Genomic DNA, 25,036 nt, shown 5'->3' on the forward strand with positions numbered 1-25,036 from the left:
TTGATTGGATTTACGAGCGACCTCCTTTTTCTCTGTCAGTTACCTACATAAAGCGTAAATGAAAATAGTGAAAACATTAACTAGAAACGTGAGGGCAATGAATGAAATAATAAATTATTTTAAAATCGTTTATAAAACTATTAAAATACAGTAATATATTACTCTTTAACTACGAATGAATGATTGATAGTACAAAATAATGTACAATATAATACAATATATACGTATATTATAAAATTCTGTATAAAACAAAAGTTGCTAAAATTGAACACAAAATATTAACATTCCCAAGCGCGTACATATATACATCCGTGTAAGAAATCAGAATAAAATGTAAATCCAATAAATTCCCCTGATAAGAACGCATCCCACGTCAGTCGGTACAAAATCGATACGGCCACCGCATTATCGATATAAAAATATTTATTAAAAATAGAATCTGTTTAGTCGGCACCGGATTTTGAGAGGTAAGTTAAAAAGGTTTTGCAAAGTTCGAACCCAACGAAACACGCAGCATTTGCGGGGAAAGCTCTCAACAGTACTGGTGTTATCCCCTTGTACAAAGCTAAAGGTCCTTCAGTTTTAATGAGATTTTTGAAAACGTCGCGAATGCCTTTTGGATAAGTACCTTCAGGTGCTGAAATTGAGAAATGGTAACAACAGATACAAGCTCCACTCTTGTTAAAATCCCAAGAAATATTGACTTGAGCTGTAGTTGGCATCTAAACTTTACAAAATCTAAATTCTTAATGAGCGAGTCAATGTTTCTTTTTGGGGAAAATTCAAATAAACCAACCTGTTTGTAAGCGACTTTTTAATACATCTGGCGGCATTCCTACTAACCAATTTGCTATTCCTGCAGCGCCACCTGCACATATTGTTCCTAAAATACTCGGTGAATGTTTACCGTTTTCTGTTATATAGTCTTTAACAGCTTCGTAAGTGAGAAAATACATCCCGCTAGCAGGAATATCTGAAACAATTCGCATTCTTATGGGAAATTAATAGACCTCTAAGATTAAACCAATAAATGTATTTTTTTTAGTCGGGTGTAAGAAAAATATAAATTACATGAAAATTTTAGACAACCAGGCGTTTTCATAAGTGCCTGAATAAATTCGTTTTATTATGGGGATAATGAAAGTTGATACATGTTATGTAATGTAGATATGTTTATGGTTATTAGGCAAATCTTGAAAACGTTTTTGGAACATTTAAAAAAAATAGAAACAAGATAATATGTAGTTAATTATCAAAATTGTCGAAAAAACCTGCTTGCATGTAATTTTTCTTTAAGCGCAGATAAATCATGATAAAGAAAGGAAACAAGCGGGGGAGGACTTCCTGGACAGTATCAAAACTAAAACACTTCCACATTAATAGTATCGTAGCATCAGTAAAATGTTCTGTTATATAGTAAGTTTGTTGGTGTTAATTGGCACGATATATGTAAGTGTGTATTTAATTTAAATAAAATAATGCCAAAAGTGGTGTACCTCCTTTTAGAGTTTGGAAATATGGGACAAGAACAGAAATTGCCCCCTTACGTGCACGTGCCAGTTGGAACATTTAACGGAAACTGCCATTTATCGTTTTATGCAAAATAGCAAAAGAAAACAGAGTCCGCGTGAGGTGAATTCTGTCGAATTCAACGACGTGAGTATCAATCAATTTAATTGATAAATCGTTCAAAATCGTCTTCAAGGTGCTCTATGATGACAACTTGGAGACGGAATTGTTGGAAGACAAGCAAATTGTTCGTTCCGCCATTTGTATTTTACAAACCGAAATCGAACCGGAAGAACTGGTTGAAAAACTACCCGAAGACATAGAAACGCTCACTCTGATCCAAGGCTACGACACTGGGAGTAAGACAGTGAAATTTAGCTACTTAAACAAATTCAAAAATTTAGTCAGTTTGGAGTTGTTGGGACCAAACTTATTGAACAAAGTGAATGACAATCATTTAATAGGCGAAATTGATACGGCTCTGCCGAATTTAAAATACATGAATCTCGAAAATATTGTGATCAAAAATTCCAAAACGCAGATTCAAAATTTTGTTAAGGAATATAGCGACCACGGGCAAACTTTTGAATATGTGCAAAAACTCGACGGCAATTCTCACGCCATAACGATAGTACAACAAGATACGAATGAGGAAGTTTTGCCTTACGAGAAGTACAAAGAACAAGACAATGAACACAAAATCCCGTTGTTTATAGGTTTTAAAAATTTGTATTTGTTGAGGATAACGCACTGCGAACTTAATAATGTCCATTGGACGATGTTCAACGGTTTGAACAATTTACAATATCTGATTTTGGAGAAAAACAATTTGAAATTTATTCCACCGTTTGCTTTTTATGGTACTCCGAATCTAAAAACACTATCGCTAGCTCATAACAGTTTGTTGGATATTCAGTTGACAGATCTGGCTGGGCTTTTAGAATTGGAGTATTTAGATTTATCTTACAATAACTTCTCACAGTTATCAGAATTGTCTCTGCCACCATTTCCAAAACTAAAATTAGCCGATTTTGGAAATAATCCGATCACAACAATATTTCCTAACACTTTCGAAGTCATGAACACGACTGATTCGCTTATTATTGGTAGTGATGACGTCAATTTGTCATTAATGACAAATTCATTCGTAGGTTTGAATCTGTTGAAGGCTTTAACTCTAAACAATTTAAACATTAGATTGCTCAAAAGAGATTTGTTTGTTGGGATGCCGAGTTTAAATGAATTAACCTTGACAGGAAATATTACTAAAATTGAATTTGATACATTTTTGGACGTTTATAAATTGAAAAAACTGTTTCTGAGCAACTGTAACATACGAAATATTTCCATGGATGCTTTTATAGGTTTAGAGAATTTAGAAATTTTAGATCTGTCCAAAAATCAGCTAGAATATTTACCGCCAGCGCTTTTCGATCAGTTAATAAATATAAAAGAAATATATTTGAACAATAATAATTTGACTCAATTGCCGCGAGACATTTTTTCAAAAATTCATGTCAAAATGATTCGACTGAACGAGAATCCTTGGCACTGCTCGTGCGAAATGAGCGAGTGGAAACCGATGATTATTAACAGAATTAAACAAAAAGTGACGAAACAATGCGATTTTACCCACGACAAGGGTGTAGGATGTCTTGAAGATCACCGTTTTACTTTTAAATATGTTTACGAGAACAAAGTGGCTCCCAAATGTGTCGAACCTAAGCAGTATGTGAATTGGAGTGTTTTTCATGTCATGAGAAGATTATTGAAATGTCCGGAATATAAACCAAAAATTAGAAAACATCATCTCCACAAGAGTGTCCATGAAAATAACAGTACGACAATGAATAAAACTGAAATTTCACAAAATCAAATATCTCAATTTGATTTGTTGCGTCATAAGATAATAAAGCAAGGTTCAAGTTACAATCATAATGTAACTAACGACGAAAACAATGATTTGAATATATTATACCCGTCGTCTCAATATCAGGGCGATAAGAACACTTTTAATCAAAAGTATTTTAAATACAAGATGCGTAAAATGAGAAAATACAAAAAACAAAATTTTCAGATAGAAAACAATATTACACATCCGTGATTTTTCAAATTAAACGAAATCGTATTTAGGGAATATGTATTAGTAATGTAAGTTCAGATTATGCGTATTGATATTGTTTTTAAATTTTTATATGATAAACAATGGGAAATGTAAAATGGTGTGTCACTTACAATGTACACTGTATATATAAATAAACAATTGAAATTTGTGTGAAAGTATTTTTTTAAATGTATTACCTACCTCTCAAAAGAGTCGCGCCTGATCCTCGATAAATACTTTTAATCCCCCCTTCTTTGTACAATTTTTTAACACAATCTACAGGACCATTGTAAAGTTTTGGACCTGAAGAACCTTGTTGGATTTGGAGCAAACATTTTATCCGTTCTCCGGGGGCCATAATAACAGTAGTAAAAATTCCTGAGAAGGCACCAGCAGTAAAATAGTCTAAATAACTGAATTGTTGGCCACTCGGTGGGCCAAATAATTGTTTCCCTACCCCATAACCCATAAAGGAAATGGCAAAAATTGGAGCTACACCCAATAATGGGGCGCCCATTCCTTTATATAAACCCCTAATTCCTTCATTTTTTACAGTAGTTTTAAGGCAATCTAGAGTACCTGCATATAAAGGCTTTTCCCCAGGTTTGGGGATAGGCATAGTTTGTAGACGAACCTGTAATTAATTGTAACATATGGAGCGTGTCAGGGTCAGCAATGAAAATTGTACTTACCTTGATTGTATCAAGGGGATGACCCACAACTACTGTACAAATACCGCCAAAACCACCACATATAAAATACTGAATAGGCCCCATTTCCGCCATCGTTGAAATAAAATTACTCGGTTTAACTTTATTCGAAATAAATTAATTTGATCAAGTGTTAACTAGATAACCTCAAACTTTAACAATGTCACTGTCACCTGTGCATAAACGTTTTGCTTATATTAATTCGTTTAAAATTAATTTTAAATGGATATCCCGCAATAATATTGTATAAAGAACGTTGAAAAATTAAATTAAAAATAAATTAAGTTTTATAACTTCTGTAACTTTTGACCCTCAATCAAATACTCGAAACTCGAGCCCGTATTATCACGGCCAAGCTGGCCAACGTCAGAAAATTCAGTGAGTCAGTGTTTGTCAACTTTCCATTTTGTAACATCCCTACGATAATAAAAAAAAAATGCACTAAACAATTAATTGCTATTTAAATTTTAATTTTAAACTCCGGGCTGTTTGAATTTGATATCAAGCATTGTTGTTTTTTGTTTTATTAATCTCATAACCTCACTTTTTAAAATAGAATGTATTTTCATTATTAGTGTCACAGTAATTTGTTGAAGATGTCAACTGAATTAAAACGAAAATTAAGCGACCACGATGATGACAAACAATGTCGTAGGAGAAAAAACGGGGGTGAAAATAATTTGGAAGAAAAAATTTCAAGATTAGTAAATGAGGTTCAGGCTCAAGATTTTTTGGGAAATTTGGTGGTGATCTTGCACGATGAAAATGAGAATCCATACGTTACATTACAAAATGCACTCTCATATATAAACATTACCTTAAAAGTAGTTAAGAATGATGAAAATCCGTAAAAATCTGCTGCAAATTTTTGGATTAAACAAAATTGTTTTTTTCATTTTTAGAGAATTATTTGAGTTACAAATCAATGAAAAGGCATTTGCTTGTGGTAGTTTTCAAAATATGCAGTTAGCTAAGCGGCCATTAGCTGAAGAAGCTCTTGAAAAATTGAAAGAAACCTGTTTCTTTATAAGCAAGGTAAATATGCATGCATTTCATTTGTAATGAATGATTTTATTTATGTTCAATGCAGAAAAGTGATTATGTCAATGTTACAAAAGAGAATTTGTCAACATCAAGTGCTAAAACAGTTGTTAAACCTTCTGTTAACTCTAACAGCATAGCTCTTAAAATAATGACAAAGATGGGTTGGACTGGAGGTGGTTTGGGTGCTCAAGAACAAGGAAACCTGGATTCAGTTATGTTGTATGAAAATGTAAATCGACATGGACTGGGGAATAGGAATTTGATGACAGAAATTACAAAAAAATTAGATGAGTTTTGTAGGTCATCCAATTTACTTACTTTAGTGTTCGATTCAGATTTTACCAAAGAAGAAAGAGTTTTAATTCATAAGTATGTTTTATTTAATGTATTTTATTTGATACAATGTCAATTTTGATTTTTAGAGTTGCCAGGAAGTTTAATTTGAAATCAAAAAGTTCAGGAACTAGTTCTAGAAAGATAACAGTTTCCCATAAGATTACTAGAATGGATATTGTAAAAGAGCTGCTTAAAATTGGTGGAGAAGATGGATTATATAAATTACATATACCTACAAAATTTATGCATTTGTGGGATTTATAGATAAGGAAAACTGAATTTGAATATTAAAAAATAATATACATATAGTCTTTGCCAAAACCAAATAACCACCAACACTGCACTACCCAGAAAATCAACTGGCAACGTTGTGTACTTAGACTTGATTGGTCTAGCATCCTAGTAATATCAAAATTGCCATTATACACTTAGTGTAATTTTGTTTTCACCAACTTAATTCAACAGGTGGTGGTTATTTGGGTTTGGCACGGCCTTTTTTTTTTATTATGCTTAGTTGAATTGATAATAGTTGACGTGTGCAAATATTCTGTATCTTCGAATGAATGAACTTAATATGTATATGTACATAATTATGTAGTATTAAAACTGACGAAAGCATGTTACTTAATATTTTGTTCTTAGTGATCTTGGCAAGTAAGAAATATTGAACATTGTGAAAACTGGAAAAACTGACCAAAGTAAAAAAGTGAATGGTTAAAATATTGTTTACCTATTTATTTTGACGTGTCAATTTCTTCAATCATACTAAAAACTGATTGGTCATGTAAAGTTGTCAGTTGTACAAATTCGTATTTTGATTTTCTCTAATGATTTTTAATAAGCTCATTGTTTCACTGTCACTTGTGTTTTTTCATTATGTTTCAATGTTTTGTTGAATAAAGAGTAAACAATGTATTTTTTTAAATTTATTTTTGACAGCTTGTTTGTTTCCCCCGCACTTGATTCACAATTCATTATCCATTATCCGGAAAGTTTTTTTTATCTTCATTTTGGTCCTATTTCTTCCTCCTACTTTTTATATTTGTTTTTTTTTTTTGTGGGTTAAGTGAAGTAACTTTTGAGATACACTTGGCCCAATTTATTTATTTTAATTTAACGTTTGAAATGTATTTGATTGATTTGAAGTCGCTTATTATTATTATTAATCCGAGTGGACAACTTCATTTCAAGGTTCAAGCATCAAAACACAAGTTTATGTTGACTATGATCTCTGCTATGACTATGATATACGACTACACGAGGGCCGAATTTGGATTTGTACTATGATATAACATGAACATGTTGTGTCGTTCGAGCCGCCACAGTCAAGCTGTACAGAAGTGTTCTCTGCTGTACAGCTACAACAATCAAGTCAACCGTGAGGCGTGAAGAGTTTATTCTCGAATTCGTCAATCAGTTATAGTTACAGCCTATGTGGCAAAGTCTTTAGCTGTTTTTTTGATATTCTCCGTGCCGGTTAGTTATCTAATATTAATATTATTTACCATTAAAATTTGTGGTTTTTTTTTGTCGGTAGGTATGACGGTTGCATCGGTAATTGTGAACTCAATGCCTTGTGCTGATTACGAACATGATTCCCTAATAAGAGCAACTCAAATATTTGAAAGAAGATGCACATGTCTGCCAGAATTTTTTGTGGTCAGTGTACAGTCAGATAAAAATCCATCTAACGGACGGTCTATAAATTTCGAGATTCAAATTGTCAATACGAAGGACAATGAGCTAAACAATTACTGAAACAATTTGATGCAGCCAGGCCAGAAGGAACAAATATAATGAAATCTATAATATATCTTCGAATTACTATTAACGATGGTTTTTGTTATGTTGTAGAATATGGGGTGATTTGTGCATGTGACAGAGATCCTTATTTTCGTGAAACTGATGACAATTCGATATTCCATATTTCATGTTAATGAAATTTTCTCACATTAATATGGTGTGTTTGGATATAGAGAAACTAGATGTTTAATTTCACACTAGTGAAAAAAACACTTCAAATTTTGTAATTATGTACCTAATACCGTTCTAATACAGAAAAAAGTTAAAGTTTTCTTAATATAATTTTTTGTATACTACTTATCTATTACATTCGTTTTAATTTGTATCTTTTAATAACTGAACGTATTGTTTTATATTATTGTATGTTCTGGAAGGCCAGAACCCAACCTATCAACACCACTATTTTTCCAAAAATTACCTGCTACGGTCGAAGGAATCAATACGTGAATTCACTCTTGTACCTTTAAACAATTTAGTTGCAGAGCTTCGTTTTTAATTTTTATCTGTCCATCTACAAACGCCTGGCTGCCTCAGCATTTAATAAATAAAGTTTCCCTGTAGATGAGCACCATGTCTGTTAACTCCGGATTGGTGTACTTTTTAATAAATTTTAAACACGGCCGCATGCAGGTGAAAGACGTGACTAAATTGTGTCAGCAGATTTTTGCAAGACCTATCCGCCTTGGGTTTTTGCCTAACTTACTTTTTGTGCGTTAACTTTTTTCGTAGGAAGCCGTTGTTCTTTCACTGTCCCATCCATAAGGGTACGTTTATGTTGGAGCTACGATGAGCGATAGAAGCGGCGACAAGAGCGAACTGCCATGGTTTTCAAATGTCAATTCGCTCTTATCGCCGCTTTTATCGCTCATCACAGCTCCAACATAAATGTTCCCTTAACGACTCGATGACACGAAATACGGTGAAAATAAATTTGAGTATAAATTAGAGTTTTCGAAAAAATGGTAAATAGAAAAATAATTTGTTTTGATGAGTTCTATCACCGTTTAAATTTTCTGAACGCACTTCAATAACACGCTGGCTGTATGAACAAAAACAGACACATCAAGCCGATTAGCGATACAATAGTAGTTATGTATTTGTATCACAAGGCTAAAAAATGCCATTTTGCAAGTGCAAGCACGGTTGGTGGAGCAGAGGCGCGACAAGTGCAAGCACTTGCAACAAAACATTTTCTAGCCCTGTAATACACAAAACTTTTTCGGACAACAGTTTATTTGAAGCAAAATATACAGTGTGATTCTGAAATAAGTTTGGAAAAACATGTGGAGTATCCTTGATACAAAATAATTCTGCGTAAATGACTTTTGGAGGGGAAGTCAAAAGGACGGAAATTACCATAGATCCTTGTATTTTCGACGCTTATGAATAGGGAAAATTTGTCCGAATTTGTTCACTTCATTAGCAACCATTGTTACATTAACTCCACAATAAAGTCCTAGGTACAAAGCACACTGCTTTGTAAATATTTCTATGGAAATGATCGCGAGGAGTAAATATTAAGTTTGTGACTGACGGGCACCTTTTACCTTTGATTACTGTTGTTGCTAAACTACCAAGATAATCAGGTAATCACTCAGTAGCGTACGAACAATTTTGACCAAATATTCAATCATTTGTATCCCGAAAACGAAAAAACTTTTATAAGAATTTTTTTTGTCGTTGACTTCTTCTCATCATCACCAATTACCGTTTTTTTTTTTTAACTTATTTCAGAATCACCCTGTACACACCAATTGTTTCATATTGCCCCACACAAAAAAGTCGCAAGGATTTAAGTCCGGTGAACGACGAAGGCATGATGGCACTGGTTCATTTCTTCCGATCCATTTGTAGGGGTAATTTTCATCTAAACAATTCCTCACAATAACCGCAAAATATGGGGGCGCACCGTCCAGTGAAAACTACATGTCACATCTTACTCTCAGGGGTATATCCTCTACTCCCTGCGTATTCCTCAAAAATACTTTTGTTCTGTTAATTTTTGCGGTAGAACGTACGGAACGCGAACGATAAAGTAATTCCACCCAACAATTTATCGAAAACTGGTTTTGAAATCGATATTCTCGATTTGCTTGCGGATTTTCGTTCACTCCAAATGTGGGTATTGCGGCTGTTATGTACACCTTCACGAGTAAAGCCAGCTTCGTCAGTTGCCATCACGGATTTGATAAATTCGTTATCACTATTGTGTTGCTGAAGAAGCAATTCGCAAAAATGTAGGTACTCGCCGGGGAAGCTTGTACCTATACGTTAGACATGATATGGATGTAGGCCTTGTTCATTTAAATTCTGTGGTAAAGCCTGTTGAATTGCGAGTCTCCTCGTGCCTATTCCTGGAGTTTGTGCAACAGCATCCAACACGTCTTCATCTGCTTCTAGTCTACGATCACTTTGTTTAGACCCTGTATGCGCCGCCACCGTGTGCACATTAAAAAAGCCCTAATCTCGAAGATGTTGAAACAATGCGGGAAACATTCGCGCGTCAGGAACCTGCCGATCTGGAAACCGCTCCCGCCGATAAAGAGCTACCGCCAGCTGCACAATAGAAATGTACAGTGGGGAGCAGGGAATTTCGGGCAGGATTTATATGCCATTAAAAAAACAATGTAGTCGAAACTTTATTGTCATAAATGTCATAATAATTAATTTTGACTGAACTTAAAAATAAACTGTCACAATTATGCCTTTAGTTTTGTATTTTCATGAATGCAATTTGTCAAAATTACGTGATAATAATAGTAGATACAGATAGGTATTAAAATGAGGTTATTAATATCTTTAGCACGTAAAGCCTATTTCACATCTTATATCGCCATAGTACACCATGTCCGCTTTTTCAATAAACGAATAATTTGGCATTTTTACCAAGTACTCGGTACCGTACACGAATGCAAAATAGGAGTATTAATTACGTGTAAAAAATGAGTGAAGCTGCCTGAAAAGCTAGAAGCAAAAAACCTTATTTGACGAGTGTTCATGACAACGTCTACATATGTATTTCCAATTCACTAAAGTTTCTAGTGCAGCGGTTATAAAATGGTTTTGAAGGAATATTTTAAATAAAAATAACTACGTCAATTTTCCATTTAGACTTGTCTTTTTTTTTTACGTAATTTGTGCATGTGGACACGCTGATTGAAATTTCTACTATAGGTACTTCGTGAATCAGCCTGTATTTATTAGCCTTCTATAACTGATAAATTTTTAAATCTTAATTAATCAGAGGGGCATTACGTTTTACATCTGTCAGTGTTAAAATATTTTTTTTGTTCGACAGTTCGACACTGTCAGAATTTGAGAATTTTCTCCTATGTGAACGGATTTTGTTAAATGCCACCACTTGTCAAAACGAAACGTCAAGCTAATTTTAAAGATTTTAAGCGATTTGGAGTCTTTAAGGGGCTCGTCGAACAAAAAAACGTTGTATTCAACTCGTTCGTGTGTCAATTGGGCTTTTTTGGCAATCGTGGGCCTTTAAAACGCTCGTTTTACTCGCGTTTTAAATTGGCCCACTCGTGCCAAAAACCCCAATTCACACAAGAACTCGCCAAATAAAACTACTATTATTTCTGATATTTTATTTATTTGTCCATAACATTTTAGAAATTAGAATTAAATATGTATTATTATCATGCTCTCATCCGTTTTAAAATTTTCAATCGAAAAATATAAAAGGGATTTTATTTTAATTAGTTTTATATGAACAAATGGTAACGTATTATCTGTAAGTGAGTTCTCGATTATGGTGGGAGAAGATATAAAAATTAACCACTTCACAATATGACATTATTAGTCTGATATTAGTATCAAATCAGTTGGTATTGTTATTTTGTACTAGAGGTTTAAAATCTGTGAAACTTTCATGTTATTAATTTATTTATTATAATAATCATCAAAATGAATCAGTTTATTCTCATATTAATTACAGCCACAATTGCCGGTAAGTTTTTTTACATTTTTCCAAAAATTTATAAAAATAGGGCAAGCGAAATTTTTTCATCAATGGAACAATTTTTTATGTTTTTGTGATATGTGGGTTCGTGGCGGGAAGTTTTTGTTTAATCAAACTTGTAGGTCAACAATCGATGAAAATTTGCCAATCAAACGTAGTGATCACTATATTTATTTGTAAATTGAAACTGAAACACTTGCCAAAAATTTGCTGTTTCGATGTTTGCCAATTAAATATCTGAGCCAAGGCATTCTGTTGGGAATTGCAATTTTACAGCCAATTAAACCCTAATTAGGGACAAATTAGCATAAAGATTGTAAAGTAGATAATAAAAGCTGAACACCTGTTTTACTACAATACTGAGTATATCACACAATTGTGAAATCAGTTAAGTCTACATCAAATCAAACAGAACGGTAGTTAAATTCATTAAAAACAGCAGGTGTGAACCTCAGGTGTATATAATTAGATAAGATAATCTGTTGCTTGTGATTCACATTTTTGCATGGCAATTCATTTTGCAGGTCTGGGAAAGTGTTGTTCTTCAGATTCAGATTGTCCAGTTGATGCTACCTGCACAGGAGATCAATGTGTTTGTTCCAAAGGTTATTTATTAAGTGAAGATAGCTCAATATGCTTACCTTGTACGTATCTCGTTTAAACAAATTTGAATATAGTATTAAATTTGCGTTTAAGATGTGACTGAATATAATGGCGAATGTGCAGAAAGCACACAATGTGAATGGTTAGGTCCAAATAGCGAATGCAAATACGTTTGCAGATGCCAAACGGGATATCGATGGTTCGGCGGGAACTGTATAAAATACGCAGGTGGTCTAGGTCAAGAATGTTCAGAAGATTTAGATTGTTTTGACGGTTATAGTTTACAATCTCTTTCGTGTACAGATAAAAAATGTGTTTGTGCTGAGGGTTATTATTCAAGAGGCGAAACAGACTGCAGAAAAATCGCCTTAAGTAAGTCTTCGAAAATCTACATTATTTCAATTTAATTAAATTCGCTGTAGATGTGAATGATACTTGTGCATTGGACATCGACTGCCAAGCAACAAATACCGTATGCCATCTAGGAAAGTGTCAAGAACCATCTGAGAAGTTATGGGCAGAAAGAAAAGAAGAAGACGAAGAACAAGAAACAGTTTTCTTGTCCTACTCGACGAGTCAAAAGTCGTGCACAAAAGCTGAAGATTGTGCCGACGTAGCAAATTCAGAATGTTACGAAAATACAGGCACCTGTATATGTACCAGAGGGTACTTCTTTAATGAAGAAGGTACAGAATGTGTCCCCGAAGTTGGTGTTAACGCAAATTGTCAGAAAGATGAAGATTGTCTGTTAAAACCTGGCAAGTGTGACACTACCACTGGAGTTTGTTACTGTCGCGATTACTATTTTGTAGAGGATGGCAATAAAAATTGCGTTAAAAGTAAGTATGTACCTACAATGGCGGACAAAAAATTTAGTCCACAACTGTCATTCCACTCAAAGGAGCCTTTAGGAACGAATAACCTTACTTCACATGTTGACATGTGTCAATCAAATTGTGTCTATGTTATTATGGGTGACAGTAATAAATTTTATTTTGCAAACGTCAATCATAATGACAATAAAGGTTAAACTACACCAAATTTTTGTGAAATGACAGGAAAAGGGTGGACGAATTTTTTTGTCCGGAATAGTACATATGTACGCACAAGTGAATTAATCCAAAAGTGCAAAATATCTTTGAACCTAATTTTATTTGGTTTACAATTGCGAAAATACAAATCAGTTTAAAAAATACATACACAGGGTTATGATAAAATAACGCACAGGATTAATTTTTGAAAAAAATGCTAAACGTCAAACAGTTTTTTAAAATTCTGCGTACAGTTACGGTCACGGAATTTCGTCAGTTATTTTATTGTCAATTCGAAAAAAATTGTGTAGCCTAAGCTTTATTGTCATTATGATTGACATTCAAAATTTTTGTGACAGAAATTCTGTCACGCACAATAAAAATCAAAATACCACATGACATCCATGTCAAAAACTCCAATGTATATAGAGAAAAAATTGGGTTAAATTTGTCAAAATTATGACGTCATTAATATTTTTTCCAAAAGGGATTCCGATTCCGATTATTAGTTGATAGAGCTTATTTTTCTGGATTATAAAAAAAAATAAGCAAATTAATAAAGAACGAAATAAACTTGATTTTAATAATAACTAATAAATAAATTAAACAATATTTGAAGGCAAGAATTTACTCTAAAAACTGTTTGATGTGTTTTTGCATTTTTTTCAAAAATTAATACTGTACGTTTTCTGAATTTTGTGCTTTATTTTATCATAACCCTGTATTGTGGGTGATCAATCGCCGAAAAATGTTAAACGAAGGCAATGAAGAGTTTTGAAAACCAAGAATTTTCTCTATTTTGTCATCAGTTCATGTGAAGGATGTAGTCTAGTAAAAAGCGGTTGTTGTGATTTAAACAATTGATTATAACAATTTGAATGACTGAATCAAAGGTCTTAAAACTTGGGATGTTCGTTAAAAACGTATTTTTGCTTGTTTTTTTTTCCAAATACTGTTTTTTATTTGCTTTAACATCACAAACATATTTCTGTTGTTCCTACGTAATGTATTTTATAAAATTAGACTTTTTTAATTCCAAAATATTTACATACTTTTAAACTTCACAAATCAAGTTTAATCCTGTTATTAATGACTTATTTAATATTCAAAGACTCACTTACATTGTACTTTGGGAATCAAAAATTTGTATTAATATCAAACATATTTTATTTAAGTTTCTATTCTTTGAATTTAATTTTTTCATTTTTTAAAATAATCTTTTTCACGCAACCATTTCATTTTTATCAAATGGTTTTTTTTTGCAAATTTATAATTATTTTATTACATAAGTACTTCGAAGAGTATTTAGCAACTTTAAGACCACTTATTAGGTCGTGTAACTTCTTTTGTCAAGTTGCACTGTTTTAATACCTAATGAATGGTTTAAATAGCAAAAAAAAACTTGCTCCTTCAAAAAATTCTATTTTTTAAAAATTGCTGTTTTCTAAACTGGTTAATTTTTTATCTTGTAATTTTTCAAATATCCTGAATGCAACCGATATTTTGCTTTTGTATAATTTAAAAAAAAATCTTTTTTTAAACTGAAACCATCAACTCCTAAGTTTCTCAAAATAAATATTATTTTTTTATTAGCTATTTCTCACAACCAACGTGACCTGAAAATTATTATTTTACAAATTCACATTGTTTCTACACTTATTTTATTTTTCAGCCATGAGTCAGAACAACTGGAACTGTCTTTCGAAAGAATGGTGTTACGCGTTGGGAACTTACGCATTTTGTTCATCAAATGAAACGTGTGAATGCAGCAAAGTGGCCGATTTAGACGAAAAAAACTTATTATGTGTATCCACCAGAAAACCTGGTAACTAGGAGCATTCAAATAAAAATGACGATACGATCTATTTAATATTTTGTATATAGATGACGACATGTGCTTCACCGACACCGACTGTAAATACATAAAACGTGGTTACTGCATAGATGAGAAATGTACTTGCAAAGAAAATTATCTTTTGGTCGAAGATCAATGCTTGCCAGGTACTTTTTACAGATTTTGAAACATTGCTAACCACTTAAAATGAACTCGTGACTTTTAGTACTTGGTGCTCCGTGTGACGAAGAAGTAACATGTGGAGTCGAGGATTCGGAATGTCGCAGCAACGTATGTACGTGTGCGGAAAATTATATCGCACAAGGAAATGACAAATGTTATTCGTGTAATAACCATCTTGAAATGTCACTCGACAAAGTTTAAGTTCTGTTTGCGTTTTAGTAAAAGATCATTTGGGAGATTCATGCGAAATAGACATTCAATGCAGCGAAAAAATAAACTATGCAAAATGTAGAGAGGGTATATGTGATTGCGACGACGAACATGTGGCACATGATATTTGTTATGAAAAAAAGGGTAAGTATAAAAACCGTTCCAGAAAAAAAAAAGATTTGAAATTTCTCGTTTTAGAATTTGGTGCGTATTGTGATAATAGTGTTCAATGTACTGTTTCTCTGGGAGAAAGTATAGTTTGTCGTAGCCGAAAATGTCAATGTCCCACCGGTGAGACAATGAAAGAAGGCGAATGCTCGTCTGGTATTACCATTGCAGGAAATATCGTTGTGATCGTTTGTATGTTGGTTTTCAAGGGTGTAGTCTCAAAATTCAGTTAATTTTCTTTTATTATACAAACACAATATTTTATAGAAACAACATAAAGACATGTGTACACGTATTTAATATCTATATGTACTCTGTTTTTTTATATAAAGGTCCAGTTTAGTATATAAACAATTTTGATATTAATTAGTCATTTAAAGTGTTAACAAATGGTATTTGGAAATTATAATTACAAGCTGACGTTTTTGTTTATATCCATCTTTGTAGAATATACAATAACAATTAAGAACAACATATCTACTGGGAAGAGGTGCAACAGGAGGATTATTTATTTTATCGAACGACTCATGGCAGAGTATAGGTTCTTGTCGGCAGGAGGTTCCGCCCTCATCGTAACGACGAATTCCTAGACGTTGCCATGAAAGCAAAAAGATGGCACTTGTAATTATAATTCGAAAGAATGGCATAACGAGAAATAATCATCGACAAAGTCTTGAGGTGAGGATATCAGTATCTTTGGTCTGGGTCACTGGTCGCGGCACTGAGCGTCACTAGAAGCAATAGGTACGTTGGCCCGGGCACGCAGATGTAGTAGGGGAGGTCGGCATGGCCGATCCGCGCCCCGGGCATTCTGGTCACCCGTAGTAGTAGTGGGTGTTAGAGCCGCTGCTGAGACTCCTCGGGACGTCGTTATCGGGGGGCGGCCTCCGTAGGGTGTGCGAGTGGACGTGCGGGTATCGCACCACCTCGGCGATGCTGCCCACGGGCACCGCCGCCGAGTGGACGGCAACCGTCGGCAGCGGCGTCGTCAGGTCTATATCGGCGTCGACCTCGCTGATGTCGTCCGTGAAGCCGTTGGGTAAGGAGTGGTCCGCGATGTTCGTGGCGTGGAACTTGGCCTCCCTGCGGGCTCTGTGCCTCTGGACCAGCAGCCTCCCCACGAGTATCGTCAGACACAGGAGGATGGCGGCGGCGATGCTGACGATCAGGTACAAGTAGAACCGCTCTTGGTTCTCTAGAAACCACCACAGGCTTGAGAAGGGGTAGCAGCGGGGGTGCTCCGGCATGCACGCGAGCCTAAACGGGTGCACAGCGATAGCGGAGGCCACGTAAATACTTACGTGAAATGAACGTGTACGCGTTTATCCATTCGGAAATGAAGCCGACCACTCTAGTTTTCTCCGTATAGACCGTGATCGTGCAGTTGGGATCTGGGAAATCGTCGGCTTGCATGTCTTTAGTAGCTTTCTGCACGGCGGGAACTCGGGATGGGCGGAACAGGTTAGTACGAGGAGTTGTGTAAGGCTGAAAGGACGCTGCAACCAAATATCAGATCAAGTCTATTCGATTTACGGAAGGTGTGTGTCGTGTTCAAGCATGCTGCAGTGGTCACTTTGTGGGGACTGTTGCTGTTATTAATCAACTCCACCAAATATCTATATCTGATATGTACACGGTCGCGGACCGTCCTCCAGGTCTCCTCTCTTCGTTGCATCGCATCAAGCCAAACAGCCTCACCGAACACCAAGCAAGATTACATCGAACATGCACATGTACATGCATACATCAGGTCTGGGTCGTCAGAACGCGACCATTAAAAGACAACACCAAGATCGCAGAACGCAAAGGCGTCGCACCAACCCTGTCCTGATGTCCTACTCTGGCACTAGATCAACATGCACACCGACAACCTCAACTTGTGCGATATTTTTCTCAGAACGAATCTTAAAAACTTTCCAAAACCAATAACATTTCCAGATTTGTACGGGCGTTGTGCGAGTCAACAGCGGTGACAAGAACGATGCGATTTTATTTACAGTGTGCAGACAGACATCGAAACTGTGTTGGAAAATTAATGACTATTTGAATTTGGCGTCTGAGCAAAACGAGTGTGTATCACTTGTGCCCTCGAGTGACAAACCGCATTATTTGTCTTTACACACAAGTCGAGGTATTTGCGCCGTTACCCCAAGTAAACATGCAAACTCACCGAAATCAAGTCCGTTGGACTTGTGTGCAGGACTCTTAGCGTTAACGTTGGGCGAGTCCTTGGTTAAGTTGTCCCCTTTTCCGTTGCCTTCGATGTTGGAGGCGGGCGGCGAGGCGGCCGACTCTCTGATGAACTGGTTGCCGGCGTCGTAGGTCTCGAAGTCTTCGTCGTCATCGTTCGAAAACTCTTGGTCGGCTTCGATTTCGTCCGGTTCCAGACGCCCCTCGTACTGCTCTTTGAGCACTTTACGCGGAACTGCAACAACCTCTTCGTCAAGCCGATCGGACAACGAACAGGTTAAATTACTTACCGCAGGTGTAGACTACTTTTAGATACATGCGTGATTCAGGTTTGCACGGGCTGCCAAAAGTGCTAATGTCGGCGGACAATTCGCAACTTCGCTTGCCGTGGCACAGTTGCATTACAGTTTCGGTGGCGTAACTCACCAAGCAGGCTGCAATCACACAAAGAGTTTTTACGCATGGTCGCTCGTAATTTTAGACTCCAAATATGATACTACTGTCTGGAGGAGAGTATTCGATTACCCCGGGCCACGGATTTCGTATTTTTAGGCAAATTTAACACGTGCCGTCGAACGGAGGGGCTGCTGCACCAGTGGCGGCGGCACGACCAGACGTCAATAAAAATGAGACAAGAAGAGAACGAGGCGAAACAAACAGATCTAGACCGAGAAATGTTTCATTATCTTGCGTTTCTGGAATCGTCGAGTCAGAGCTTTGTCGTCGAACGTTATAAATTTGAGTCTGCTCTAGATAAAGTAGTGTTGGTGTCGATGGGGAGTGTGGGGTCTGGTTGTTAATCTATTTGTGATGTTTGTGTCGTAAATGGGTCTAATTTGAATAAAAATAGAATAATCAACTTACTTTCCTCGCGTACGCCTTGAGGCTGCGGACACTGAATGCTTTCGTATTCTGTTCTTCCATAGCTGGCGCTGTAGACGGCGACCCTCGAGTTGGGATTGCACTTCAATTGAATTCGTTCATTCTCGCAGGCCACTTTACTTCGAAACTCATCTGAAAAATTCCACCCGCTTGACTTGTTCAAATTTTCGCTGCATTTTTACTACTCACATGGTCTACACTTGTAGGCCACCTCGACGTACTTTCGAACTCCCGGACAGGGATCTCCGCCGAATGTCTTCGGGGACGTTTTGAACTTGCACTGGCGTTTCTTCTGGCAGGCCTCCACGACAGTCTGCAACAACGAGTACTAGGTACCGTCAGTCAGATCGGCTGTATAATCCTTCAGATGATTCAAATAAATCATTGCCAAAGCGTTTGCGTAAACATCACAATAATTCACATACCTGCATGCTAACGTTAGTACTGTTAAAACATACATTATTTACACTAGATCTACCCACTCCGGAGCCGCGTCTGTCAAAATCGCACTTTTTTTCACTCGACAATCAACAATCACTTCTGAATCATCTCCAAAGCTTAGCTAAAATAATTACAAATAATCAAGCTTTAAACAAAAACAATCAGATTTCAAACACTTGAAACGTTCGCTAAGAAAACATCAATCTTGTCTAAAGGACACTCCTCCAATTTTTGACTTTGATCAAGCGTTTCAAGCCTCTTTCAATGTTCGAATGAGAGTTGTTGCAGTTGTTGAAAGTGTGCTGCATATTTCACAACATTATATGCATAACTTGCATACCATACTGCGTTGTTCCACTTTACTAGAGCACTCGTCGAATATAACACAACCTTCTCGTAATTTCGTCTAGAAATTAATTAGATAAGTAAAAACGGTCACCGTGACATAGTTGTTCAGAGTATTTTTAAACTCTGCACAAAAATGCTTCGGGACAAAGTTAGGAAGAAAGTGACGGACGGTTAGAAATTTTCGAGCTGAAACGAAGAGAAAATATGTGTAATCTATTATTTCCGGAAGTTTTATCTGAGTAATGCTCCAATAAAGTCAGCCACCCCGTGCGTATACAGAAAATATTTATGTTGTGTGTGGTGAAATGTAATGATGGGAAAAATAATGCAGCAATCAAAGCGAAAGTAACAGCAGCCAAGAGCGGTGTTCTTTTGATTGCCCTAGCTTCTCAGTGCTTCTGCCTATATAACTGAATACATATATGTATAATATTATACGTAATGATCACTTACTCTCCCCCACGTTCCTTGAGCAACTTCCTCCCACTTGGTCTGTAAATAAGCACAAGCTAAGCTTTTCAAATGTTTACTTGTATCTCTACTGCTCTATTATACATAAAGCTCATATTCAAAAAGACTTTGTAAGCGGATTATCCCGGTCGGATATTTTCCGTAACAGTTTCAGTTTCCCCGATGACAAAAACGCATTCTAAACACACAAATTAGTTGAAGAATTAAAAAAAAAACAACTTTGTACAAAGAAGAGAACTCTGCGAAGTGCAACGCAAGTTCGGATCGCAGTCGCTATTAATTAACTGTTGGTTAATGAAGCAAACTCTGCAATAAAAGATTCATTAGTTCCTCAAGTAGACTGTACATGTGGCAAGTATGTTAATTAGTTACATAAATTTGTAGGTGTAATTTAAACCCAATTAGCACTTCCAGAGTTTTCAAAACATTGCCGGAAGAACTACTTGGTAGTTCGGTCGTTGGATCTTGTAAATACTGACCTGCAGGGCGTTGGGCCAAAGACAGGAGACGTTGTAGTTGTAAGATGTTTTAGAAATTGAGGATTGTGTAGTTTTAGGACCGCATAACGATTTGGACGGAGCTGACTTGCCGTACTGAGCTATTTCGATCGAGATGCTTGTTCCTGGAGGACATCGTAGAGTCACCACTTCGTCGTCGCATCCGGCTCGCTGGTACGTCCTCAGAGTTCCTGATAACAAAGCTGTACCGGTGAAGACGAGACGAACACCAATCCACAACCACCACCACCGAAAGAAAAGAAAAAATCAAATTAGTTCAGTCGCAGAGAAAACGATTAGTTTCAGGAGAAGTGTCCAGGAAGGGGAAAGTTAAAACAAATTTTATTAACCGATTAGTTTTTGTCTACATTTGGGGACAAAATTGTCATCATCATTATCAGTATGGTGAGGGGCGATACAAAACGGTTGTTTTAAATTAGAGCTTCAAAAATTGAGCGAAGGAGTTATTAATGAATAAAATTAAAAGGATGACGCACTTCGTACAGAATTAATGTGTGAAGTTTAATTGAATAAATTACGATGACACTTGGTGATATGAGGTAACTGTGCATGCAGGTACAAAAGCTTTGCTTTTACTGTGCACAAGTTTCACAGTTGACGCAAAGCGAAATGAAAATTAGCGAGTGCAAGAAATTCGGAATGGAGAGTCCGTTTTAATTTAGGTAAATCATTGCTAAATCTTCCAGATGTGGGTAGATATTTAAGTCACGGTAAATATTCTGCGTCACTAACGTAAAAAATTTGCAAAACTTCAAACTTCTGAGGGAAGTTTTAATTTATGTTGTCCCATTTAAGGTTTCATATTACATTATACTTTTAATTCCAGATGTTTCAGATTTTAAATTAATAACACACGAGAGGGAAACCGTATTTTTTCCCAGAGAACTTCGCAGAAAATTGATTGAATCGCTACGAATCTAATCTAATGCCCAGGTAAATAATTCAGTTTTTCAATTAAGATTTAGCAAATACTTCCGTGTGCCATTTTGACAATCTGAATGATTACTCGGCAATTTAAATGACACGACGGCAGTTTTATAGCATCCATTAATCACATTCTCAATTACGAACTTATCGCGTGCAAAGTTTAAGTTGAACCGGAAAACAGTTCACGAATTGTATAAAAAGTAGTTAATAATTCGGATTATTGCCGATCCGGTTCATTACCTCACAGCCATTCACAAAAATAAACGTTTCACTCTTTAAATTACTTCACAACACACACTATTAGAAAATATGATTTATTACACCTTCTTCAATTCAGAGGTAATGAATGTCACAATGACAACTGAACAAACAAAGTAAAACAAATGACACATTTTTAAATTAAAATAAATCGGGTTCTTAGAGAAAATGTGGGACCGAAAAACAATATCCACGTCAACTTTGCAAATGTATTGTGGGTTGCATCTTCAATTCCGTCGGGGTTATTATCATTCTTGAAATACCCTGTATGATGAAGATGATAAATACAGGGTGTTTCTGAAATAAGTGCATTAATTTTAACTGGTAATAGAACTCATCAAAAGGAACAACTTTTCTCTCTGCCATTTTGGCGAAAAACGTTGCGTAATGGCTTAAAAAAATAGGAAAGATTTTCCTAAAACCGTTCATATCTCCAAAACTAAGCTACCTAAAAACCTGAAACAACCAGATTCTTACGAAGTGGATTTTTTGCTATACGGGTAAATTTCTTTGAATTTCGATTTCTGCGTTAAAACACGTTTTCTGAATGAAAATGGACGTTTTTTTCATATTAGGGCTGATCTCAATTAGCCATTGCAGTATTTAGTGGCGTAGGGCTATTTTAGTGAAAAATCTCTCCATTTTTTTTTTTTGGATTAAACATCGTTTTTCGGCAAAATGGAAGATAGAAAAGTTGTTCCTTTTGACGAGTTCTATTACCAGTTAAAATTAATGTACTTATTTCTGTTACACGTTGTATAATGATGAAACAATAAAACAACAAGGTAGTGTTATGACAGATATTTCTTTAATAGATATGCAATCAGGAGGTAAGCTGAAGTTAAAAATAATTCGATCTGTATGTCTTTGAATCTTGAATAGACGATTTGCATCTGAAGAATATACCCAAACCAGGTAATTGTTTACTGTAGTTACTTGTCGAATTTTCGCGTTTTTTCTGGCCAGACATCCTTAGGGCGTCCTTCCACATCGTTTCCCACCACTCAAACCTTGTGCAAATGCCCTTGTTTTTCTCTCTTGTTGTGTTTCAAGGTCGCGTCAATGTCTAGTATAACTAAAGGGCAAGGAACATGAATTTGCACAACATTTGAAGGTATGGGGGACACCATAGAACATGTTGGGGCCTGTCCCAATGTCGAATGCGACAAATAACTAAAGTAAACAATGATCCCAAACCAAAATGTCCTAAGTTAGTATGGAGTGCACACGAACGTTGTAGACGAAAATAACGATGACAAATTTTACTTCAAAAATTTAATTTCATTTTTAACGTATGTATTTATTTTTTTTCTATGTGGTTATTTAGAATTGAGGGTTTACTTCAATAAACCAAACAATTTGGAAGACTTACGACAGAGAATTCGCGCTGAAATGGAACAAATCAGCCCTGACATTATTGAGCGCGGTGTACAGTGTTTACACTGCTGTTGTGAGTGTCAAATAGTTGGCGGGGGGCAATTTCAACATTTGCGTTAGATTTTATTGTTAACCTTAGCTGTTTGTTTGTTTTTGTTAGGTCAATTAAAATTTTTACATAAAAAATTAAATTACATTTTTGAAGTAAAAGATGTCATTTTCCCAAAAAAATTGTTATGTAAGGTACCAGATTTTTTAATTCAATTTTTAGGTAGTAGGAAGGTCTATCAGAGAGAGAAGAAACAAGTGGGGGTTGTCATTTAAAAAATTCGTGATGACGTCATAGCTCAAAAATGAATGACGTCATGAACAAATGAAGCAACTTAAAATAAGCATTATAAGAAATAAAAAATGACCTGTTTCAGTGTTTTCGACAAATGTCATTAGTTTTGAAATTACTGAATTTATTCCATAAGTAATTTCCACACTGTATAACATCCGTAGTAATAAGGAATTCTAAGTTTGCCTGTCTGATTTCATAACGAGCATTTTCTCTAAATGTTAAATTTTAAAAGCGTTGAAATGCAGAGGGACTAGACTGAAGGTTAGCTTTGAAGAAAAACAAAAGGAGAGAGTTGCATTTCTTCGAGATGCGCTTAGTTTAAGTCAAAAGGAAAGTTTGTAAGGCGAGTTCAGTCATGATGAGGTTTGTTTTCTCTATTTTCTAGTGTATTGTATCTGTTTTAGATTGTATCCGAAAAGTAAGATTCTAAAATTGTGGATGGAATAATAATTGTGTCTGAATCCGACAGAGTTAAAAAAGTATAAGGTGATTTAATTCAGTTTAAGTTTGAGTTTTTGTCTTCTTTAAAACTGTTCTTTCGTCTCCGTATCGTGTTCGTTATGTCTTGGGGTTTTTAAGGATGTTGGAAATGTCTGAGGTAGTAAGCATGAATTTAATTTGTGTTGCGGTTGTTATTTTATTTTGGCACTTTATTTATTCAGAAGTTGGGGCGCGGAGCCAATTAAGGCATGCATCAAGTTGGAAACAAGTTGGAGTGGTTGAGCTGAAGAGAATTGGTTGTGGTTTTAGGGCGGCGATAGTGGCGAGCCGGCCTAAAAATAATTACTAGTCCCGGCATGGGATAAAAACCGGGAAAAGTATGATATGATAAATGAAGGTATGGTTTTTTGTGGAAGTTATTAGGAATGATATAGGGCGACGTTTGAAAACGCTCGCAAGATATTTCACTGGGTGTGTAATTATTGTGGAAAATATGTGAGGTAGTCGGAGAGACGGAGGCAAGTTGCTAGAGAGTAATTGCCAAAATTCCGAATACAATTATAAAACTGTCGCTCGAGGGATGCGCCCGTTCCTGGTCGCATCGCCCTGATAAACACCAGGGGAGGTACAAATGTGAGCTTGATTAAGACACGGTCGAATCAGTGGCATCGATACGATCCTGCAAATGCAGCTTTTGTTCAGACATAACACGAGCACTGGGAATTTTAACAAAAAGCCAGTAAAACGGGCGCAATAAATCCCCCGTGAGACAGGGTACATGTATCCGGCACAGCACTGAAAGCGCATATATTAAGGGAAGCAACCCCGATCAGCTCCGCACTCCAGGACTACGCCGGACGACTACGACGCGACACCGACACCGACGCGGTCGGACACTTTTACTGTTAACCACGCTTTACTGGACAACGAAAAAGCCCATTTCCGGGACACTTTTTCACCCCCAAATTTTACCCTCTCCGAGGGGATGGGCCCGAATTGAATGTTAAACCTGTCTGACCGGGACCAAGATACCACCACTCAGACCGCTTTTACAACAATGCAAAAATACTCTCGCTTCACATATTCCTCCTCCTCCGCCTCCTCACTCTCTCCCAATACTCGATAAACCCGATCGACATATTTATCGACGCGACTGGGTCAAGCTTCAAAAATCTATCACACCAGACAGAAATAAGTACATTTTCTTATCTCATCACTTTTATATAGATAAACAACAAACAAGATAACATGTTGATCTCTCACACTAAATTTTAATATCGCCATTTTTTTTAACCTCGCTCTTAAAAATACATCCTCTAAATAAAATATTGG

General features: G+C 35.9%; 5 protein-coding genes across 12 annotated transcripts in view; 3 read left to right on the forward strand and 2 right to left on the reverse strand.

The window, feature by feature from the left end:
- Positions 1–114: 114 nt before the first annotated feature.
- On the reverse strand, positions 115–4,654 carry LOC138140223 (congested-like trachea protein). The gene is made up of 4 exons (XM_069061059.1): positions 4,306–4,654; positions 3,815–4,247; positions 797–973; positions 115–637 (listed from the first exon to the last, which is right to left on the reverse strand). The coding sequence occupies exons 1-4, from the start codon at positions 4,396–4,398 to the stop codon at positions 444–446; spliced, it is 897 nt and encodes a 298-aa protein (XP_068917160.1). The 5' UTR covers positions 4,399–4,654; the 3' UTR covers positions 115–443.
- LOC138140219 (insulin-like growth factor-binding protein complex acid labile subunit) lies at positions 1,223–3,782 on the forward strand. Its single transcript, XM_069061052.1, has 3 exons — positions 1,223–1,449; positions 1,507–1,656; positions 1,706–3,782. Exons 1-3 carry the CDS (start codon positions 1,402–1,404, stop codon positions 3,611–3,613), a joined length of 2,106 nt encoding a protein of 701 aa, XP_068917153.1. The 5' UTR covers positions 1,223–1,401; the 3' UTR covers positions 3,614–3,782.
- A 122-nt stretch (positions 4,655–4,776) lies between the features above and the next one.
- On the forward strand, positions 4,777–6,616 carry LOC138140224 (NF-kappa-B-repressing factor). The gene is made up of 4 exons (XM_069061060.1): positions 4,777–5,170; positions 5,226–5,358; positions 5,414–5,736; positions 5,790–6,616. Exons 1-4 carry the CDS (start codon positions 4,920–4,922, stop codon positions 5,965–5,967), a joined length of 885 nt encoding a protein of 294 aa, XP_068917161.1. The 5' UTR covers positions 4,777–4,919; the 3' UTR covers positions 5,968–6,616.
- Positions 6,617–11,303: 4,687 nt separating this feature from the next.
- Positions 11,304–15,928, forward strand: LOC138139701 (prion-like-(Q/N-rich) domain-bearing protein 25). Its single transcript, XM_069060113.1, has 9 exons — positions 11,304–11,467; positions 12,004–12,123; positions 12,176–12,454; positions 12,505–12,921; positions 14,786–14,938; positions 14,998–15,114; positions 15,174–15,293; positions 15,350–15,484; positions 15,539–15,928. The coding sequence occupies exons 1-9, from the start codon at positions 11,425–11,427 to the stop codon at positions 15,739–15,741; spliced, it is 1,587 nt and encodes a 528-aa protein (XP_068916214.1). The 5' UTR covers positions 11,304–11,424; the 3' UTR covers positions 15,742–15,928.
- Positions 15,733–25,036, reverse strand: part of LOC138139699 (protein eva-1 homolog C) — an 80,271-nt gene continuing 70,967 nt past the window's right edge. For 2 of the 8 annotated variants that reach the window (XM_069060108.1, XM_069060105.1), the window contains exons 2-9: positions 20,320–20,540; positions 19,823–19,861; positions 18,770–18,908; positions 18,563–18,712; positions 17,989–18,132; positions 17,679–17,933; positions 16,810–17,004; positions 15,733–16,703 (exon numbers count right to left, since the gene is read on the reverse strand). In XM_069060108.1, the coding sequence (XP_068916209.1) occupies positions 16,324–16,703; positions 16,810–17,004; positions 17,679–17,933; positions 17,989–18,132; positions 18,563–18,712; positions 18,770–18,908; positions 19,823–19,861; positions 20,320–20,540 (1,523 nt within the window). In that variant the 3' untranslated portion in view covers positions 15,733–16,323. Of the gene's footprint in view, positions 16,704–16,809; positions 17,005–17,678; positions 17,934–17,988; positions 18,133–18,562; positions 18,713–18,769; positions 18,909–19,822; positions 19,862–20,319; positions 20,541–23,336; positions 24,510–25,036 lie in introns of those variants that run through there. The other 6 variants (XM_069060106.1, XM_069060109.1, XM_069060107.1 and 3 more) reach the window with 6 other exon arrangements.

The sequence above is a fragment of the Tenebrio molitor genome, chromosome X, assembly GCF_963966145.1.
Source record: "Tenebrio molitor chromosome X, icTenMoli1.1, whole genome shotgun sequence".
In the NCBI taxonomy this organism is placed as follows: Eukaryota; Metazoa; Arthropoda; class Insecta; order Coleoptera; family Tenebrionidae; genus Tenebrio; species Tenebrio molitor.

Bases quoted from the DNA above. Each gene is read 5' to 3' on its own strand.
- LOC138140219 (XM_069061052.1), top strand. From the start codon at position 1,402: ATGTTCTGTTATATAGTAAGTTTGTTGGTGTTAATTGGCACGATATAT. The intron at 1,450-1,506 runs GTAAGTGTGTAT...ACCTCCTTTTAG, and splicing joins TGTTAATTGGCACGATATAT to AGTTTGGAAATATGGGACAA. The intron at 1,657-1,705 runs GTGAGTATCAAT...ATCGTCTTCAAG, and splicing joins ATTCTGTCGAATTCAACGAC to GTGCTCTATGATGACAACTT.
- LOC138140223 (XM_069061059.1), bottom strand. From the start codon at position 4,398: ATGGCGGAAATGGGGCCTATTCAGTATTTTATATGTGGTGGTTTTGGC. The intron at 4,248-4,305 runs GTAAGTACAATT...AATTAATTACAG, and splicing joins ATCCCCTTGATACAATCAAG to GTTCGTCTACAAACTATGCC. The intron at 974-3,814 runs GTAGGTAATACA...GAATTGTTTCAG, and splicing joins AGGCGCGACTCTTTTGAGAG to ATATTCCTGCTAGCGGGATG.
- LOC138140224 (XM_069061060.1), top strand. From the start codon at position 4,920: ATGTCAACTGAATTAAAACGAAAATTAAGCGACCACGATGATGACAAA. The intron at 5,171-5,225 runs GTAAAAATCTGC...TTTCATTTTTAG, and splicing joins GTTAAGAATGATGAAAATCC to AGAATTATTTGAGTTACAAA. The intron at 5,737-5,789 runs GTATGTTTTATT...TTTGATTTTTAG, and splicing joins GAAAGAGTTTTAATTCATAA to AGTTGCCAGGAAGTTTAATT.
- LOC138139701 (XM_069060113.1), top strand. From the start codon at position 11,425: ATGAATCAGTTTATTCTCATATTAATTACAGCCACAATTGCCG. The intron at 12,455-12,504 runs GTAAGTCTTCGA...AATTCGCTGTAG, and splicing joins CTGCAGAAAAATCGCCTTAA to ATGTGAATGATACTTGTGCA. The intron at 15,294-15,349 runs GTAATAACCATC...TTTGCGTTTTAG, and splicing joins AAATGACAAATGTTATTCGT to TAAAAGATCATTTGGGAGAT.